We start from the raw sequence: 20,776 nt of genomic DNA, 5'->3' as shown, positions 1-20,776 counted from the left end.
CCTGGATGTCCTCTAACTTTCTGCTTCTTAATTCAGACAAAACTATGGTTATTGTACTCGGCCCTGAAAATCTTAGAAATATGGTATCTAACCAGATTCTTACTCTGGATGGCATTACCTTGGCCTCCAGTAACGCTGTGAGGAACCTTGGAGTCATTTTTGACCAGGACATGTCCTTCAACGCACATATTAAACAAATATGTAAGACTGCTTTCTTCCATTTGCGCAACATCTCTAAAATTAGAAATATCCTGTCTCAGAGTGACGCTGAAAAACTAGTTCATGCATTTATTACTTCCAGGCTGGACGACTGTAATTCATTATTATCAGGATGTCCAAAAAACTCACTGAAAAGCCTTCAGCTAATCCAAAATGCTGCAGCAAGAGTCCTGACAGGGACTAGAAAGAGAGAGCATATTTCTCCTGTTTTGGCTTCCCTTCATTGGCTTCCTGTTAAATCCAGAATTGAATTCAAAATCCTGCTTCTCACATACAAGGTCTTAAATAATCAGGCCCCATCTTATCTTAATGACCTTGTAGTACCATATCACCCTATTAGAGCACTTCGCTCTCGCTCTGCAGTCCTACTTGTTGTTCCTAGAGTATTTAAAAGTAGAATGGGAGGGAGAGCCTTCAGTTTTCAGGCCCCTCTTCTGTGGAACCAGCTTCCAGTTTGGATTCAGGAGACAGACACTATCTCTACTTTTAAGATCAGGCTTAAAACTTTCCTTTTTGCTAAAGCATATAGTTAGGGCTGGACCAGGTGACCCTGAATCCTTGCTTATTTATGCTGCAATAGGTGTAGACTGCTGGGGGATTCCCATGATGCATTGAGTATTTCCTTTTCAGTCGCCTTTCTCACTCAACATGTGTTGATAGACCTCTCTGCTGAATCACACTTGTTATTAATCTCTGGGTCTCTCAACCAGTCACGGCAGATGGCCGTGACTGATGCATCCTTTTCCTTCCCACTGTCGCCAAAGTGCTTGCTCATAAGGTTTGATCATATGATTGTTGGGTTTTTTCTCTGTATATTTTATTGTAGGGTCTACCTAACAATATAAAGGCGCCTTTATTCTAAAGACTGTTGTTGTGATTTGGCGCTATATAAATAAAATTGAATTGAATTGAATATCCACGCTGTAGACTGCCCCACTACTTTCCTTCTCCTTCTGGGAGCTTGAGGGTCCTGCGCAGTATCTTAGCTGTTCCCAGGACTGCGCTCTTCTGCACAGAGATCTCCGATGTTGTTCCCGGGATCTGCTGGAGCCACTCGCCTAGCTTGGGACTCACTGCACCTAGCACTCTGAATAGCAGCTGGATAGCGTAGTGGTTAGACTACATGCCCTTGGAGCAGAGAAGCGCAAGTTCAATTTCCGCCTGGGGCGTCTGTATCCAGTAAGGGTCCTAGGCTAGACTATATATATATGTATATATTAGGGGTGCAACGATATTCGTATTGATATTGAACCGTTCGATACAGTGCTTTCGGTTCGGTACGCATATGTATCGAACAATACAACATTTGTAATTTATTTTATCAATTTTCCTTCTGACGATGCTGTCTGTGTTGAGCGCTCAGTGAATCTGCGTTCGACTACTCCGCCTAGGCTGCACTTTCCAGCGTAGATCCACTGAGCGCTCCACACAGACAGCATAGTCAGAAGGAAGAGCGCAGGGCAAGCTAGCGAGACAGAAGTTAAGCTCTCCTTGCAACAGGCAAATTGAACCTCATTCAGATCTGGCGTTTGGAATTATTTTGGTTTTCATGTGACGTATGACCCTGAAGGTAAGCGAGTCATGGACTAAAGTAAAACAGTATGTTGGATGTGCCCTGCAATGCTCAATTACATTGGTGTGAACTAGTGTGTTAGCGCAGTTAGCTCGTTAACGTGTTGGCCGTCTAGCCCCATGCACGGAGAGATCGGCGGTAGCTTGTTAACGGAGATTTGCCGTGTTGTGGCGTTAAGGTCATTTCAACGAGATTAACCTGAAAGCACTAGTGGGAACACAACGAATATGACTGCACATTTACACCGACATCATCCTAGTGCAAAGACAAAAACAACAAGCATGCTACTAACTTTAGCCGAGTCATTTAGACAGCTGTTAGCACATGATTCTCCTTATGCTGCTGAGAATATAGCCCAGAAGAAGCGGATAGTATAGCTTTTATTTTGGAAAGAGACATTTCTCTGTAATAAACTCTCTTTTCCAAAGATGAGTGATTCCTCAATCAGATACAGGGCTCGCAATATCGCTAGCCCGACGTCCCGGGGCTAGCGATTTTTTTCAGTCGGGCTACCAAAATCTATCTCTTCCCTGCCCGTCGGGCTATTGTAGGTAAAATATATGTCAATGCTTTTGCATTCTTTCGGAAATGTAGCTGGGTAATTATGTCATTGGCATCGGTGAGCCACTGTCAATATGTGACATATTGAAGTCGCGTTTGAATTTGCGCTTGTTTTTTTTGCTTTCACTTTGCAATCGTGCGAACTGTGTATAGAGAGCGACAGCACTGATCTGTGAGTGATGATAATTTGTGCACCAATTCCTCTGACATCGTCTTATTAATTGTTAGCTTACTATGCAAACATGACAAGTGAAATCTCCCGCAGCTTAAACATGTGAGAGGTTGATCGCGCAGAGAATCGCTGAGCTTATGTGAGTGTGTGTGTAAAAGCAGCAGGATATATATTTTAGTTCTGCTGAGCCAAATAAGACAGGTCGGGGTGAAGAAGTGACAGCCAAAGAAAAGCTTACCACAAAACGGAGAAGTTATGACAAATCAGACTATAAGGCAAAAAGAAAGTGCAGCTTTATGGTTTCATGGACAAAAGAATTTCTGTGGCTGCAATATGATGAGCTAAATAACCAGGGCTGCACATAAGTGGTCCGCAGGTGCGCATTCGCTGTCAAAATAAAAAACACGCACAAGGGTTAGGGTTAAATTTAAAAACTGTACTTTTGAGTTAAAATATATATTTATAATTTTAATAAATGACAAATTAAAAATGCAAGAACATTTTTTTGTATCGAAAAAATATCGAACCGTGACACCAAAGTATCGAACCGAACCAAACCGTGAATTTTGTGTATCGTTGCACCCCTAATATATATATATATATATATATATATCACATGAATAGTCCCTTCATGATGCTTTTCATTGTGAAGACCCCACAATAATACTCAATGACCAATTTGAGCAAGCAATTGGCAACAGTGGGAAGGAAAAATTCATTTTAACAGGAAGAAACCTCTGGCAGAACCAGGCTTTACCCACGCTCCCTAAACCCAGGCTGCTAGTAGAACGTCAGTTGTGTACCACATAGTTGCTTTCTCACCGTGTGAACTAAACTGACTCACCTTCCATCTAATTTTTTGCAACATGTTTTCACAATGGTAAATGGCCTGTATTTGTATAACGCTTTACTAGTCCCTAAGGACCCCAAAGCGCTTTACACATCCAGTCATCCACCCATTCACGCACACATTCACACAATCACTGAAAAAAGCTGCTATTTTGCTTTTTTAATCACGTAATCATTTCCAATAAAGGCCTATTTACTTCAGTACTTCCAGCCATTTATCAGTTTCCTTCCACTTATCCAATTCAAGGTCATAGGGTCCTGGAGCCTATTCCAGCTGTCATAGGATGAGAGGCAGGGTACACCCTGGACTTCATACATATTTTAATCATTCATAAAACCATTAAATTGTTCAGCTGTACTTGAGTTACAAACTAGAACTCCCATAGAAACGGCCCATCATCAAAAATAACGTGAGAAAGTTTTAGGATTTACAATAAAGTAGTCATCACAATCAGAAGAAGCAAATATACCACCCTCTCACCTCCAACATGAAGAAGTGAGGGAGACTTATGATTCCCCAGTTAACAATGTGCCACCATAGTTCATCCCTGCCATTGATTTCTCCTCCATTTATTTCTGTTTTAATTCATGCTCCGGGTCTCTGTATTTGAAAGTTCATGCTCCTCTCTGAAAGACAGATTCATGAATAGAGTCCGCTACTTTTGTAGTCTGCTGCAGTTTTATACAATAAGCTTTTTTAGACGTTCAAAATCAATATTTAATCCTGTGCAGAGGCTAATCCCCAGGACTGGACCATTTGTGAGGTTCTTTGAGCTTTGTTACACATCTCCTGGCAGCTCTGTGCTGCAGATTGATTAGCTGTAGTGCCAGAATCCTATCAAATGCCCAGCCCTGATGATAGAGCAAACTCTCTCACTGCTTCTAGTTGACTGGACTACAAGATAAGGACAAATGGCAGTTCCCTTTTTCGTGTACACTAAGGACAGGGTGGGAGTGTCATGTGCATAAGATCAGCAGTTGTTTGGGAAGGTGTAAATTCACATTTTAGACGGCTCTTTTCCAAACAGTTATACAGTGAGCAGCTAATCAGTCAATCCAAAGACAATATATAGATGACTATTATTACCAAAGTAAAACAGGAAATAACTATGAATACTGAAAATGAGTGACCATAAAACGGTAATGAGGAAGATAGAAATTGAAATTGAAATTGAAAGCACTAAGGAAATGCAAGAAGATAAAGATATGAACAATAACTAACTTGAGAATCAAGCAGAAAATACTTAAACAAGTATTTGAAACCAAGTATTCAAAAACCCTTAATCCAACATCTAGGACCATGAGAAGACATATTGCTCATTTATACTTATCTGATAATCATACAAAGGTTCCAGATCGCCGCATGAATGTCCCCATTTTGTGCTGTTGTGCTGTGATGTGTCAGAACTGACAAATGTTCCAACTGAAAAATCAAGTTATTGATTTGTTTCTAACATTCAAAACAACCCATGAAAGTGCCCTGAAACAATTATGTTTCCTCTGTTAAGGGTCTAATGAGGACCTTCAAAGGAAAACTATTTGGGATTTGGTTTTAAGCACCAATACTAGCTGGTTTATTCAGGGGTTTTTTGTTTGTTTGGTCAGTTGCTAGGTTGGTTAGGGTTTTTTAACAAATAATTAAATAAATAAATACACTCTTTTACACCCTTTTATAACTGTAAATTTAAAAAAAAATTTAAAAACAGCTTAGTTTTCAGCAATGCAGACCAACTATGGACGAAAGATTTGGCCTGTCTAAGCAATGCAAAGTCCCCAGCATCCAACATCAGCATGGAGGAGAGAAAGGCATTCACATTGCTTAGTAATGACGACAACATTATCATCCATCTGGATTGTCCGGATTGAACAATTGTCTGTAATTATCAATCTGTTGGTAGGCAGCTTTAAACACCAAATCCAGAACACTTTGGATTTTTTTGAGAAAATGAGAGATGCCGTTAGGGAGGCAGATGAAACAATGGCCTCATGCGATGTTCTCTTTACTTGTGTTCCAGTCAGTGAAGCAGTTTAAGTAGTTCGTAAGAAATTACAAGACAACCCCAACCTCAGCAACAGAACCACCCTCAGCACCCACGAAGTGTGTTTGCTCTTGGAACTGTGTCTTGATTCTGCATATTTCACATACAAGGGTTGGTACTACAGGCAGAAACATGGGTGTGCCATGGTTTCCCCAGTTTCACTTATTCTGGCCAACTTATAAATGTAAGAAGTGGAAAAGAGGACTCTGTGCTCCAACCCTGGAGCACCAATAAGTCATCGGTTCAGGTACAGTGGCTTGCAAAAGTATTCAACCCCTTGAACTTTCCCACATTTTGTCACATTACAACCACAAACATGAATCGATTTTATTGGAATTCCTCGTGAAAGACCAACATAAAGTGGTGCACACGTGAGAAGTGGAACGAAAATCATACATGATTCCAAACATTTTTTACAAATAAATAACTGAAAAGTGGCGTGTGCATAATTATTCAGCCCCCTTTGTTCTGAGTGCAGTCAGTTGCCCATAGACATTGCCTGATGAGTGCTAATGACTAAATAGAGTGCACCTGTGTGTAATCTAATGTCAGTACAAATACAGCTGCTCTGTGACGGCCTCAGAGGTTGTTTAAGTGTCATGGTTTCGGCTGTGTGGCAGGCAAACGCAAACTCACGGGGACACGGGGGATAAACTCCGATAAACTCAAAAAGCACAGCTTTATTGCTGGAAAAGCACCTCACAAGTTATAGAAAACTAAACTGGGAAAAACTAAATATAAAGCTCACCAGAAAACACAAGGAGAATCACACACAGTCATGAGGGAGAACGCGACACCGAACTGAGGGAGACGCGGACGTAAATCCACAGAGGGTTAAGGAGGGAAGTGGGAGCACACGGGGAACACAGCTGACACAGATAATCGTAACAAGACAGGGCAGGAGTGAACACAACATGATGCATACTGATGAGAGACTGTCAAAGTAAAACAGGAAGTACACAGAGGTTAAGACAGAAGGAGAGAGAGAGAGAGCACAGACATAACGGGCTGGGGAAAACATTGAATGAAACACAAGGAGGGGAGATGAGGGCTCACAGATACAGAGGGGCACACAGAGGGTAAAGGTCACAAGGGGAAATCAAAATAAGTAACAACTTAACAGAGCAACCCAGGAACCGAGGCCTAAATGTGGAAGAAGGTGCTCTGGTCAGATGAGACCAACATGGAACTTTTTGCCCAAAATGCAAAACGCTATGTGTGGCGGAAAACTAACACTGCACATCACTCTGAACACACCATCCCCACTGTCAAATATGGTGGTGGCAGCATCATGCTCTGGGGTGCTTCTCTTCAGCAGGGACAGGGAAGCTACAACTGTAGCTGCCTCCACCAGTGTATGAATGTGAGAGTGAATGAATAGTGGTATTGTAAAGCGCTTTGAGGGGTCCCGAAAAGCACTATATAAATGCAATCCATTATTATTATTATTAAGCTGGTCAAAGTTGATGGGAAGATGGATGGAGCCAAATACAGGGCAATCTTGGAAGAAAACCTCTTGGAGTCTGCAAAAGACTTGAGACTGGGGCGGAGGTTCACCTTCCAGCAGGACAACGACCCTGAACATAAAGCCAGGGCAACAATGGGATGGTTTAAAACAAAACACACCCATGTGTTAGAATGGCCCAGTCAAAGTCCAGATGTAAATCCAATCGAGAATCTGTGGCAAGATCTGAAAACTGCTGTTCACAAACGCTGTCCATCTAATCTGACTGAGCTGGAGCTGTTTTTCAAAGAAGAATGGGCAAAGATTTCAGTCTGTAGATGTGCAAAGCTGGTAGAGACAAACCCTAAAAGACTGGCAGCTGTAATTGCAGCAAAAGGTGGTTCTACAAAGTATTGACTCAGGGGGCTGAATAATTACGCACACGCCACTTTTCAGTTATTTATTTGTAAAAAATGTTTGGAATCATGTATGATTTTTGTTCCACTTCTCAAGTGTGCACCACTTTGTGTTGGTCTTTCATGTGGAATTCCAATAAAATTGATTCATGTTCGTGGTTGTAATGTGACAAAATGTGGAAAAGTTCAAGGGGGCCGAATACTTTTGCAAGCCACTGTATGTGGCAAACACCTGGGTGAAAGTCAAATCTCTAATTGCTATGATTTATACATCCAGGGAAACCAAACAACCTCTGGTTAAGCAGATAGCACAAAACAGAAGAGCTAACTCATTAGGCCAGGACTCCGCAGTCTATTTACACCTACAGACAAGTGGACACTCTTTCAATGATGAGGCTGTACACATCCTGGACAAGGGAAAAGACCATCTCTGAATCGAGGAGGGGGTACATCTTTCACCATCTTACAATGCTGTGATTGCAACCATTCCCCAACTCTCTGTGAATGGTACTCATGACCATTGATCAGTTGTCACTGATCAATGTTCTTTGATCAGTGGTTGTTAATCAATGGTCATGTGAATTTGCATATTAACGATCATAAAACTGACCTTACAGCCCATTGTTCGTAAGTGGTGCTAATTTCGATCAGTAAGCAAATGTACTGTTTATAATGTTGAGGAAACCTCCAGTCAGCTGAGACTGAAGAAGTTAGTCGGATGAGCGATGACGTTTCTCCCAATGAAAAACGTTACATCCAGCTGAACAGAATCAACTTTTTGGGCAGCTTAACTCAAGCATTATTATTCGTATGAAAACTGAAAAACAATTAGGTTTTTGCAGTGCAGACTTTGAAAAAAATTTATTGTTCCAACTGTTAGCATGCAGTGTAATTCTGACCCTTTGTTGGCATCCAGAATTGAAAATGACGTATTTCCTGTCTCCCTCCCGTCTCCCCAAACAGCTCACTGCAGATGGCCCCGCCCCTTCCTGAGCCTAGTTCTGCTGGAGGTTTCTTCCTGTTAAAAGGGAGTTTTTCCTTCCCACTGTGGCGAAAGTACTTGCTCATAAGTGGTCATCTGATTGCTGGGGTTTCTCTATATTATTGTAGGGTCTTAACCTTACAATATATATTAAGTACTTTGAGGCGACTGTTGTTGTGATTTGGTGCTTTATAAATACAATGTAAATGTTTTATGCAATACTTTGAATTTACTAATAAAACTGGTGAGGGGGAAATAAGAAATTATGCTAGTTTGCCACATTCTGATTGGATGGGACTGATTTAAACAATAAAATCAAAGAAATTCAAAAGAAAGAAAATTATGATGAACGAACTTTTTTTTTTCATTAAATCAAATCAAAGGTGCTTTTATAGGGGGGGGGAAGCAGGGGATATTTTTTTAATGACCCAAACCTTTTTCAAGAACTGTAACTTTTGCACTGCAAAGATCACATGCAGTACACACATCTTATTTCTCTTTCAAACAGAGAAGTACTTTAAGGTAATAACCATTTTAAAATAACCATTCCTGGGAAATGCTTCATCACCTTCAGTATGTTTTTTTTTAAAATCCGTTTACAGGGAGGGTTACAGGGAACTGAATTTGTGCATTCCTGCATGCCTTGCCAGCATTCACATGGTTACCACTGCTACACATTGTTAGAGACATCTGAATGAGTGCTGGCTATGCAAGTTTTAAGGTGATTGCCCGAGGGGCAGTAGAGTGAAAGAGCGAAGAACAGAGCCAAAGGGGGTGTGGAGTTGGAGGGGGCATAATCCTAAAAGGATTGGAAGTCTACCCCCCATCCCACCACTCACCCACACACACAATATACACATGCACACATCCAAGTCATTCCCTCCATACATATCCCTCTCTGTGTTTCAGGGGGTGATGGGTACTGGATGGGGTCAGTTGGTTTTGTGGCCCTGGTGTCTGATTTCTCCCTGCTTGTAAACCCCACCACCCCACCACACCCTCCCTCTATCTTCATTGTTTGCCTTCTTAATGAGAGGGGTGTGGCCATAGGGGCCAGTGACTGACAGCTACATACTCCTCACTCACTGCTCTTCACTTTGTCTCTGTCAGTGTTCGCTGCTGTCTGTTCTGTACCTGACACTGAATAACGAGACATGTTTCATTTCAGGTTTCTGCCTTCTGTCAGTCCAACACCTGGGTGGATTCGTAGCAGTACCGTCAGAGTGTGAGAAAGGACACTTTCTGGAGAGCACGGTTTCTTAAGGGGGAATTAACAGAGTATTAACAGAGAACACACTTTCATGGAAACTACACAGGTTTCAACAGGAGGCACTCGGGGATCCACCCTGACTGCCTCCTGTATATAGATGGGTCTATACTGCTCATGCTTTGGGTTGACTTTTTAAAAGGCATGTTAACCAACGCATTGCCTTTCCATTTGCCAGAATTAGCGTGTGTAATAGAGATATGAGCAAGGCATCCTTTAGCACTGAGGCTTAATCTATTAACATAAAATCAAAAGAATATTTCAAACCTAGTTTCAGAATTTCCCTAAAATTTAGTGATTTAGTCACACAGACTTATACTTGACAAAACCTTAGGGGGTTAACAGTGTTGATAAAGTGCACATTACCAGATTTCTCAGGATTTCTTTTACTTGCATAATGGAAATGGGTTAATGAATCGAAAGGTTTAACTTCAGACTTTAATCAGTCCACTATGTTGCATTTTCTTTAATCAAGCAGAGCATGTTTCTCTATTTGTTTAAAACTCTGGACAACGTGTTTAAACATTTCCCTCCCTGTTTACATTTTGAAATTCTGGTTTTGATTTACAGATTTTAAAAAAACTTTAGTTTGAAAAAAATAGAAAAAAGATAGATGTCCCTGGGCACGGGTCCTCTTTCAGTGCACTTTTTGGAAACTACAAGTTAAATCTTTGAAATACATGAAATCTAAAACTCTTGAGATGCCGATGGCCTGAAAAGAAATGTTGACACATACATGGCTAACGAAAGTATATCTTAGAGTGACAGTGTCCAACTTGACAGATGGACACCTCTAAACAGATAAATCTTTTCATACCTGTGCACGCCCATTTGGTGATCATAAAATGTGTATTCTCTCTGTTACATATGCACATAACCAAAGAGATTAAAAGGTAATCACCAAACGGTATTTATTATAACCGTAGCAACAGCCCCCTCACTCGAGGTGCAATATCACTGATCATACACTGCACCTCTCAATGCACCTGCTCCTCAGATGGCATGTATGTATATGTATGTGTGTGTGTGTGTGTATATATATATATATATATATATATATATATATATATGTGTGTGTGTGTGTGTGTGTGTGTGTGTGTGTGTATATATATATATATATATATATATATATATATATATATATATATATATATATATATATATATATATATATGTGTGTGTGTGTGTGTGTGTGTGTGTGTGTGTGTGTGTGTGTGTGTGTGTGTGTGTGTGTGTGTGTGTGTGTGTGTGTAAGCATGTATGTGGAAGTATGTACACACGCATGCATATATGCATGTATATATACATGTATGTATGTGTATGTATGCAGGTGTATGAATAAGTTGTACATATCTTTCTTGTGTAAATGTAAATCTATCTGTGTTGTTATGTAAATACTTACTTACGCTATTGTGTATTTCACACGGAGAGATGCCAAACTGCCTTTTATTGTTCTTGTAACAGCTTTTCTATTCTATTCTATTCTTATCAGATTTAGGGTTGTGGTATCATACAAACTGTGTGCCTAAATGACATGATCTATAAATGAATATTGCAAAAATATGTTTAAATTTATTGGTAGTCTTTTCTGATATTAAAAAAATATATATGTAAAATGTAAAAAAAAAAGGCTTGACTGCTTTTAAATATAACAGATAATTTTAAAAGATTTTTTTAAACTGTGTACTTCACAGTATAAAATCGCTGTGTTAACTGCAGATGGTCTCTTGAGCTTGAGCCATCACGATATCAGATTTTCATATGATTTTTCCACATCATTGTGCTGATGAAATAAATCATATTTTTCTGTAATATGTCTGGGAAAAATACTAATGATGCTCTCAGTCAAATTTATCTTTGTTTACTGTGTGCTGTCTGTTTTTGGGGAAAAAAATTAATTAAACTCAAAATACCTTTGTCTGGTAAAAGAGTCTATAACACATCCAAAAAGGACAGTTACATGATATTTTGAAAATTCAATATAGGTCAGTACATGTAAAACATTTCTTGTAGTAGCATCTCCTCAATGTAATTGTCCTGAGGAGGTGTTACATAATCACATTCTCATCATACTGAGAAATTTCCAGAAAAATATATGAAAGACAAACTGCAGATCAGCTGTACAGACTCATTTCCTGTAGCGTAAGAAAACAGTTCAAAGACCCAAAGCTCAGTAAGAACTAGATCACTCACACTTACCACAGCAGTTTTCTACAGATTATCACATGACACAGTCTTGGGGAAATAATGCACTATTAGAGAAACAATCCTAAATTTACATCACCTAAGACAATGCATCAGATTAGAAGATTTTTATACAGTTTTGCCTCTTACTGAGGCAATTTTTCAGTATTATCAAGTTTTAGTATTGCTTACCTGAAAGTCCCAGCCGGGCAAGAACTGAGGAAAATCACAGTCATAGCAGATAGTGTGTTTTAGTTATCCAGGATCACGTGTTCTCCCCCTAAAATCTTCTCTGCACACTGAAGATTTTAGGGGGTTTCTGCCCTGCCTGCATGGAAGGTTCTATGTGAGATTTTCATATACAAGGTGGGAAAATGTGCAGCAACCTAGCCAAAGCCTCCTCCATGCTTTCTGATAACCTGGGGTTTTATGCATCTTGCTTTTAATAAGCACCAACACCACAGATGAGAGCCTCTCCAAACTTAACCCCCACCTCCAACACACACACACACACACACACAAACCTCTTCAAGCTGCTTGATCCCTGGATTTACGGGTTTAGTATTAAGAAAATACTCCTGCAATTTGGGATTAGACCCACAAAAACCCTCCACAACAATGATTCCGTCCATTTGATATCTTGATACTAGTGATCAATCCCTGGCTTTGTCACCTTCGTCAACAGCCAATTTCCGGGAGAAAGCGATGAGATAGATTACAAACTTGTTCATACTCATTTACCCAAACAACATACCGATTTTATTCTTTTTGATTATTATTCATTTTTTTTCCTCAAGGCCACAAGGCAGACTTTCTCCATTAACATAGATTATTTGGTTATTTACTTGATGTGTTGTCAATAGAAGAACAAGGTTGTTTGAGATATGCTTGTGATTAACTCGGAATAAAACAGGTTTATTTTTTTCTATTATTGCACCTTAAATGAAACACTACAATGTTTTTTTCTAATGTGATAGTTAATAGTTTGTTTATTTGTGTTTTCTTTCGTTTAACTGTTTTTAAAAGCTCTGCCATTTTTATTATCTGATGGAAATTCTTTGAAGTAAATATTAATGCGACCTAAGTGTGAAACCATATTGGAAATGACTTAACACTCAAAACACTACGCCTAATAAATATCAATGTTTTTCGTTACTCTTCAAAGCCAGATTAAAGCTAGCGTTTAATTTAATGAATGTTAACATTATTTGTTATAAATGTTTCTTTAATTGTATCAAGGTTCCATCTCAGGTTTTGCACCTGAATCGTGGTTTTCTCGCTGTAATGGCAGCCGAACCACTCTCCAACTTTCTGACCTGAACTTTTCACTCATGTCACGTGATGTGACTTAGATTCGCAAGGGGCGGGCTTTTCTGTGTCAAACTCGGGGGCTGGTTGGTCGCTGTCGTGGCTTGTATAGGCGCAGAGTGCCGTGATTGGCTCGCAGAAAGAAGGCCCGTGTGCTTTCTGGGCTCATAGAAGCTAGGGCCCTAGAGACGTTCATTAATCTCCATCCGTCAGCGTCGGCTGGAGACAAAACGCTCGCGGAAGAGAAAAATAAGGCCTATTTTTTAGTTTTAGTTTTTGTTCATTTCTCCGTACGCATTTGTTTAACAGATCGAAGACAGGTGTGGTTTTCACGTGGAGCTTCCGAACCTTTTTTCTTACCTCTGCCAAATAACAAAAAAAATTGCGCTTCATGAGGATATTTTTCTTGAACTTTGGATCTTACTGTTTTGACACTTAAAGGGAATTTTAAAATAAGGAGCCCGAAGAAGGTGAGACTGAAATGTGTTCCTAATTTTAATTGTTCTTAATGATCTATTTTTCTTTTTCTCTTCGCTTGTGAACGTGTCTTTCTTTTTCCTTTTTGAATATGTAATCGTTTTATCAACGAAAACTAGCTTTAAAAGGCAATGTTTAAAAACAAGTCAGTCAATCAAAAAATATAATTATTTATCAATGACATATTTCACAACTTTAACAACACAAAACTTTTAAACGTATCAATCGCTCCAGCTAAAAGTTGTTTTGTTTTTTGTTTTTGTTTTTTTTGAGGGGGGGGGGGGGGGGGTCTTACTTTCTATTCTGTCGGTGGACTTTCAGCCCGCAGCCTACCAGTTACTTTCCTGATAAGGGCACTCTGCTAATTGTCGCACTGTTGACCTAATCTAAATTGTAATGGAGTTCATTTGCACACAAGTTTAGCATTTACATTGCGCGGTTTGTCTGCTTCCTGTGGTTATGGAAATAAGTCGGGCTTTATTTGGCGCTTGAGGCCTCAGTTCAGATCCAACAGGAGGCCCGCGGCACCTTCCAGGTGCTGCCAAACGGACCCCAGTGGATTTTGGAAATTCTGAGCCAATATTTAGCCCCACACTAATGTAGACTCGAGTTTTACAGAAAAGGATAAATGAATCAAATCCAACATGATGGATATTCCCTGTAAATTTAGATATGGAAGCTTTCTGTATTTTATCATGTCTTTATTGTTATATTTTCTTACCCCAGTTTAGGTTATGTTACTTATTTGAACTCATTTTCAGCGAAAAGCAGTAATGTTACATGTGTCAGATGATTACGTGTGCCATTTTGCGCATTCTTTTTTTTTTTCAGAAGAACTGCTGGAGAAATACAAAAGAAATAATAAAATATGAGCTAGAACAGGATTAGCAAATACTTCTTTTTTTAATTTATAATATTAAGATCTAGTGAGCAACCACTTAAGACTCTGATACTTGCAAAGACGTCTGCTTGAGAAAAAAGTTCATTTGGACTGACGCAAACCTACGTTGCTGCAGATCGATTTTATTGATCTATTGAATTAATGAAATCATAATGAAGATCTGAGTGATAACAGGGCTGTTAAAACATCCTGGTGGATGTTTAAGAAAAGTCAAAAATGTGATTACTAGATTAATAGTTTAGCGGGAGTTTGAGGTTTTCTTTATGAGAAAAAAGAATTCAGTTTCCCCGTAAGCATTTTTTGGGGCGCGTGGGGGGGGGGGGTGGGGGTGTCTCTAAACTGATGTTGTCTTCCAACACGGGCAAAGTTCAGGCGTTTTGTAACACTTTGTTCCAGTTTATTTTACTGCTGGAGTTGGGGGGTTTCCCCAGCACAAATATGTGAAAAGGTTCATATGGTATATGGTTTGTGTTTTCCTTTAAAGCTTCTTGGTGGGTAATTTGGTTTCCAGTGATTATTATTGTTCATAATACATTAACATTCATGGGCTAAAATGATTTTAAACGCCCCAAATATAAAATAAAAATATAAAAAATCAAATGTTTAAATTGACGATCAATATTGTTATACTTTTTCTAACAGCATGAAATTGTATTTGTGTTTTTCGTGTTTTCAGAGTGTTAAAGGCTGTGATTAATGTTTGGGGTTGTTATTATTATTGACAGGCTTCTCCCCAAAGTCAAGTTTTGCATCGTTTCTGCGTGTGTGGTTTTTTGTTGGTTGTTTTTTTGTGTTTGTTTTTTGAGTTTTATTTCTCAGCGAACACTTTTTTTTTTACTTACGTGATAAGCTTAAGAAATTACCTCTTTTCAATAAGTTTCTTTTATTATGAGTATTAATTGTCGCGCATCTGCGTCTCACAACCAGAGCCGGACACAGGGGAGCTGAACACTCGACAACCGGGAGATCTACACCTGCCCTCTCCGTCCAGACTCCGGTCTCTCCTCCCGCTTGCTTCTAGCATGATGTCCTATCTCAAACAGGCCCCGTACGGCATGAACGGGCTGGGCCTGAGCGGAGCTGCCATGGACCTGCTGCACCCGTCTGTGGGATATCCCGGTAAGGATCCGTGAGCTGCAGGGTCGGTGCCAAACTGACGACTACGTGAACTGGAGATGCAACATACTGAGACGGGGAGGGAATCGATTCACCTTCCTATTCCATGAAAAAGCATTATAAAATTATCATTTGCCGCCTGTAACATAGAAATGGAGCCGCAGTTAGAAAGTCCATAAATATCAGTCTCAGATTATAGCAAAGCAGGAGAGGCGTTTTCTCTAAGTGCAGAAGTGGATTAGTTAACTCACCAGGACACCAGAACATCTGACTAGCGCGCGCATAATATTCCTCCACGCTTTTTTTCTATTTGTTTAGCAGTTTTCAAGCTTTAACCGTGCTTTAAAACAAGTTGTACAAACTGATGAAAGACCTCTTTTTAATTTCAAAGACTCTGACCTGCACAGGCCCATCTGCTCAGTGTCCTCCTCAGTCATGCTGGTTACCCCGATCGCTGCAGAGACTCTATACTGTGAACTGAATAAACTGGGTGGCAGTGGCAGATATGCAGTGGCATATCTGGGATATGAGTGTTTAAGTTTTTCATTATCAGACTGTAATAATTAGACTTATAGTTCGAGTGTATTACTAGTGACATTACTGGGTGGGCCCGGACCCCTGAAGCCCGTGTTAACGCTGGTTAGCTGTGAGAACCTAACGCAGACTACCGCATGAGTTTCAGCCAAATTATTCCCAATAATATCCTTATAATAATAACCAAATTGCCATAGCCTAAAAAGTGTTTTGCTTCAAGCTAATGGGAGGTTTGGTTTGTTTTCCGTTTTCGTACTGCTAAGCAGTGAGTGTAATGATTGTGACAGATCCCTGCTAAGCGTCATATTATCGTCCTTTAACATTTTTGGAATTTCGATGGTGAATTTGTAAGGAGCACTGTTATCTGGTAAATGTTCTTATTAGATAAATTACTTTGAAATCCAAAAGTGAAACTTCAAGACCGAACTTTGTCATTGCTTTATTTCGCAGTACTTCGCAAGACCTTAATATGATATTTCATACAGGCCTATCACTCCCCTTTGTCTCGATTGGAGGAAATGCTTATATGTCAAGATTTATATAATCTTAAAAAGGAATATAACTTCTGCATCCAAAAAAGCAAAAGACTTAATGAAGGTGCGATATGCTCGAGGTTTGGAAATTTGTAATTTGGGACGAGCAAACTAGTATTATACGGTATTCAATAGACTTCAGTCCAATACTAAACAAGCACTTCGTTTTCAGCCAACCCGCGGAAGCAGCGCAGGGAGCGAACCACCTTCACCAGGACTCAGCTGGACATTCTGGAGTCGCTGTTCGCCAAGACCCGTTACCCGGATATCTTCATGAGGGAGGAGGTGGCGCTGAAAATTAACTTGCCGGAATCAAGAGTGCAGGTCAGCCACACACAAAACCTGTTTCCTGGTTTAGAACTTAAATGTTTAAATGTAGGACAAGAAAAGGCACTTCCATGCACCGAAGTTGTCGTTTTACATTTCGTGGCACCTTTCGATGGATTTTTTAAAACCTCAGGCATCTGCATGATTGTGAGAAAAGTCTTTAGTGTAAGGGAAGGATTTGGCTGGGCTGTGGCAGAACGCAGGGCCACCTTTTGATGTGGTGAGCTTTCTTTAAAGAAGGCTCTGAAAGGTTTTCCATGGGTGGCTTTAGCAGCCCTCTGCTGGGATTATAGCATATCTGGGATATGACACTATGACAAGCCCAGATATCTGTATTATTATTTCAGCTGCAGTGGTTGATTTTCTTATGGAGATTTGCATTTAAAAAACGCTTTTTAAATTGATGTTATAAACCACAAGGTCATAGAACACCATTTTACATTAATATACTCATCGTATAGTTGTGACCATAAACGCCATCACAGGATTTATTAAAATAAAATGCGATAAAAAGAGTTCTTAGGCAGTTAATATAGTTTAATGCAATCTTTTGAACATTATGAAAGCAGTGTATCAGACTTACAAGATGTAATGTTTCAAAACTGATAATTTATTTACATTTAAAAATCAAAATATTTTAGAATACTTTTATTTATCAGCATTTTCCACTTTTTACAAAATATTTTCTAAAGCATGTCATCACTTATATACATCACCACAGCACTTACTGAAGGAGGCACCAGACAAAAGTTTAAAGTTAAAGATGTCGCTGGCATGCATCAGGTATTTTTAAAATATCATCAACACTGGACATTGCATTCACCACAATTTGTAATTTACATAAACATCTTAGTGTTAGATGCCTTAAATCTTTGGCAAGTTTGAAAAAATGAGTAAGAAACAGATTTGTTTTTAATTGTTTTTGTTTTCATAATTTTTATTCATTTCATTCGAAATATTTTTAGTGCCAAAAACATCCCATATTTACACATTCTAAAGATTAATTAATTAATTTATGTATTTATTGTGCAAGTGTGTACAAGAGGTAAGGTGGGATTACATGAGGAAGTATAATAACAAACAGCAACAGCAAGTGTTTCCTTCATGCTATTTCAGCCAGGTTTTACAGTTTGTTATTTCTGACCTGGTGCATGCATGACGATGACCTTTTGACCTCTTCTCCTTTCTCAGGTCTGGTTTAAGAACAGACGAGCCAAGTGTCGGCAGCAGCAGCAGAGCAGCAACAGTGCCAAGGTAAAACCACTGAAGAAGAAGTCATCTCCAACCAGAGAGAGCACTGGTTCAGAGAGCAGCGGTCAGTTCACTCCGCCAGTAGTGTCCAGCTCCTCCTCCACCTCTTCCTCTTCATCCGCCTCCTCTTCCTCATCTGTCTCCTCTGGTCTAAGTGGACCTGGTCTTATTAGCACATCTACCTCCATCACCGCTCCAGTGTCATCCATCTGGAGCCCGGCACCTATCTCACCAGCACCAGCACCGGCCACTCTGCCTGACCCTGCCGCCCCTACCAGCGCGTCCTGCATGCAGCGCTCTGTGTCATCATCTGCGACAAGTGGAACGTCGTCCTATCCTGTTTCCTACAGCCAGCCAGCAGCAGCGTACAGCCAGGGATACCCGGCTTCAGCATCAGGTTCCTATTTTGGTGGCGTTGAGTGCGGCTCATACTTGGCACCCATGCATTCCCACCACCACCCGCACCACCCTCACCAGCTCAGCCCAATGACTAGCAGCTCCATGTCAGGACACCCACATCATCACATTGGCCAGACGTCAGGACACCACCATCATCACCACCACCCACCGCACCACCACCAGGCATACAGCGCACCCAGCCTCGCCTTTAACTCCACAGACTGTCTGGATTACAAAGAGCAGACAGCAGCTTCAGCCTGGAAACTCAACTTCAACGCCTCCGACTGTTTGGACTATAAAGACCAGGCCTCATGGCGTTTCCAAGTGCTGTGACTTCCTGTATTTTGTTTTCTCTTCTGTGCTTTTAAAGAAGTATTTTTTTTTGTTGTTGGTGGTTTATTTTTGGAGATCCTTTAAAGTAAAAGTAGTGACATTTGAAAAAGGAAAAAAGTTTAACTGTGAGCCAATCAATATAATTTGAAGCCTCAACTTTGACTGTGTGCTTTTCAGTGGAGTGATTCATCCAGGATTATTTTTCTACTCCAAGATTCAAGACAAACTGACGCTATACCTTTTGAAGGCCTTTATTAGTGAAACTTCAATGGAACATTTGTTATAGTCCAGTCTGGGATTGCCACACAGATCATTCTTCAGAAGATAAACACATCCTCTCTGAGATTAATATACACTGGACTTTTGAGTTGGCTTTTCTTAGATCTGAAACAGGATGCTGCTATCATTTTCCAACATGATTCTTGTTGAGGAACTGTGGGTATTTTATTTTGGAGACTTAATTGCAGCAATTGTTTGTAAGGTGAAAGATTCTGCTATTTGTTCTCTGCAGAGGAAAGAAAATTAAAAATGTGAATTTAGACACGCAACGTTAGTATTGCATTGAAATTTGAGAGATGTACATTCGTGTCTTTATAATAAAGTCTTGTATAAACATGAACAGTCTAACGAAACTTTTATTCCTAAATAAAGAATGAATCTCATCAACTTTAGCTAGTGAACAGCAGTTTAGAGTATCACACAATAACTAGCTTAGTTTTAAAATAAACCAGGCTAAACTGGCTAAACTGGTTTAAAGGTGTAGATATGGTCACATGAACAACAGTTTGAACATTTTACTTGTTTTATTTATGGTGTAAGTTGTTGCTATGGCACCAAAAGGCATTTTTTTATGCTTGGTTGAAAAATATTGCTTTAAATTTATTTTTTTTTCAGAAAGATTTCACCAAGTGTTTTATTTTTCATTTATTCTATTTAATTTATACATATTAGCACCTGGAAACTTGGCCAATCATTTCACCATGAGCAGGAGATGGACTAAATGCCTAAAAAATGCCTTATAGAAAAAATAATGGAATTATAGAAGCAGCAAATGAATGCAACACCCTGAAAGTAAATCTCTGGGGTGTTGCATTTAAATTTAAGATCATTGTAAATGTATTACAATGTGTGTAATTTGTTACATCGTTTTTTACATAGTTTGGTCATAGTCCTGACAAAGAACTACGAGGAACTCGAGGACATTCAGTGAGTCAGTGATAAAATATGTTTCAGAGTGAGCCATGAGAAAGTTCAATTCATCTGAATTTGTGAGCTATTACCATCTTGGAGAATTTTCTATCCTATTCACTAACTCTTTATTCAATGAAAAAAAATGAGCATGCCTGAGAACAAAATATACCTAGTAGGTAAATCAGGTAGGAACGGGATTAAGTAAGAGACTGATTAAAAAGATTAAAACCAACAGCAGCAGATCTATCACTCTAAACATACTGCGGCTGAATGTTAATACAACCATATATATATATATATATATATATATGTGTGTGTGTGTGTGTGTGTGTGTGTGTGTGTATATATATGGTGGTGGCTAACCAACCGGACATAGTGGTGGTAGACAAACAGAAGAAGACGGCCGTAGTGATCGATGTAGCGGTTCCGAATGACAGCAATATCAGGAAGAAGGAACACGAGAAGCTGGAGAAATACCAAGGGCTCAGAGAAGAGCTTGAGAGGATGTGGAGGGTGAAGGTAATGGTGGTCCCCGTGGTAATCGGAGCACTAGGTGCGGTGACTCCCAAGCTAGGCGAGTGGCTCCAGCAGATCCCGGGAATAACATTGGAGATCTCTGTCCAGAAGAGCGCAGTCCTGGGAACAGCTAAGATACTGCGCAGGACCCTCAAGCTCCCAGGCCGCTGGAAGAGGACCCGAG

At 39.8% G+C, this 20,776-nt stretch overlaps 1 protein-coding gene across 1 annotated transcript; it reads left to right on the top strand.

Moving 5' to 3' along the window:
* Positions 1–13,211: 13,211 nt before the first annotated feature.
* Positions 13,212–19,504, top strand: LOC113024735 (homeobox protein OTX1 B-like). The gene is made up of 4 exons (XM_026172032.2): positions 13,212–13,484; positions 15,320–15,511; positions 16,748–16,899; positions 18,094–19,504. The coding sequence occupies exons 2-4, from the start codon at positions 15,415–15,417 to the stop codon at positions 18,883–18,885; spliced, it is 1,041 nt and encodes a 346-aa protein (XP_026027817.2). The 5' UTR covers positions 13,212–13,484; positions 15,320–15,414; the 3' UTR covers positions 18,886–19,504.
* Positions 19,505–20,776: the final 1,272 nt, after the last annotated feature.

This window comes from Astatotilapia calliptera, chromosome 6 (genome assembly GCF_964374335.1).
Source record: "Astatotilapia calliptera chromosome 6, fAstCal68.1, whole genome shotgun sequence".
NCBI classification, from domain to species: Eukaryota; Metazoa; Chordata; class Actinopteri; order Cichliformes; family Cichlidae; genus Astatotilapia; species Astatotilapia calliptera.
This window is presented reverse-complemented; position numbering and strand designations above follow the sequence as displayed.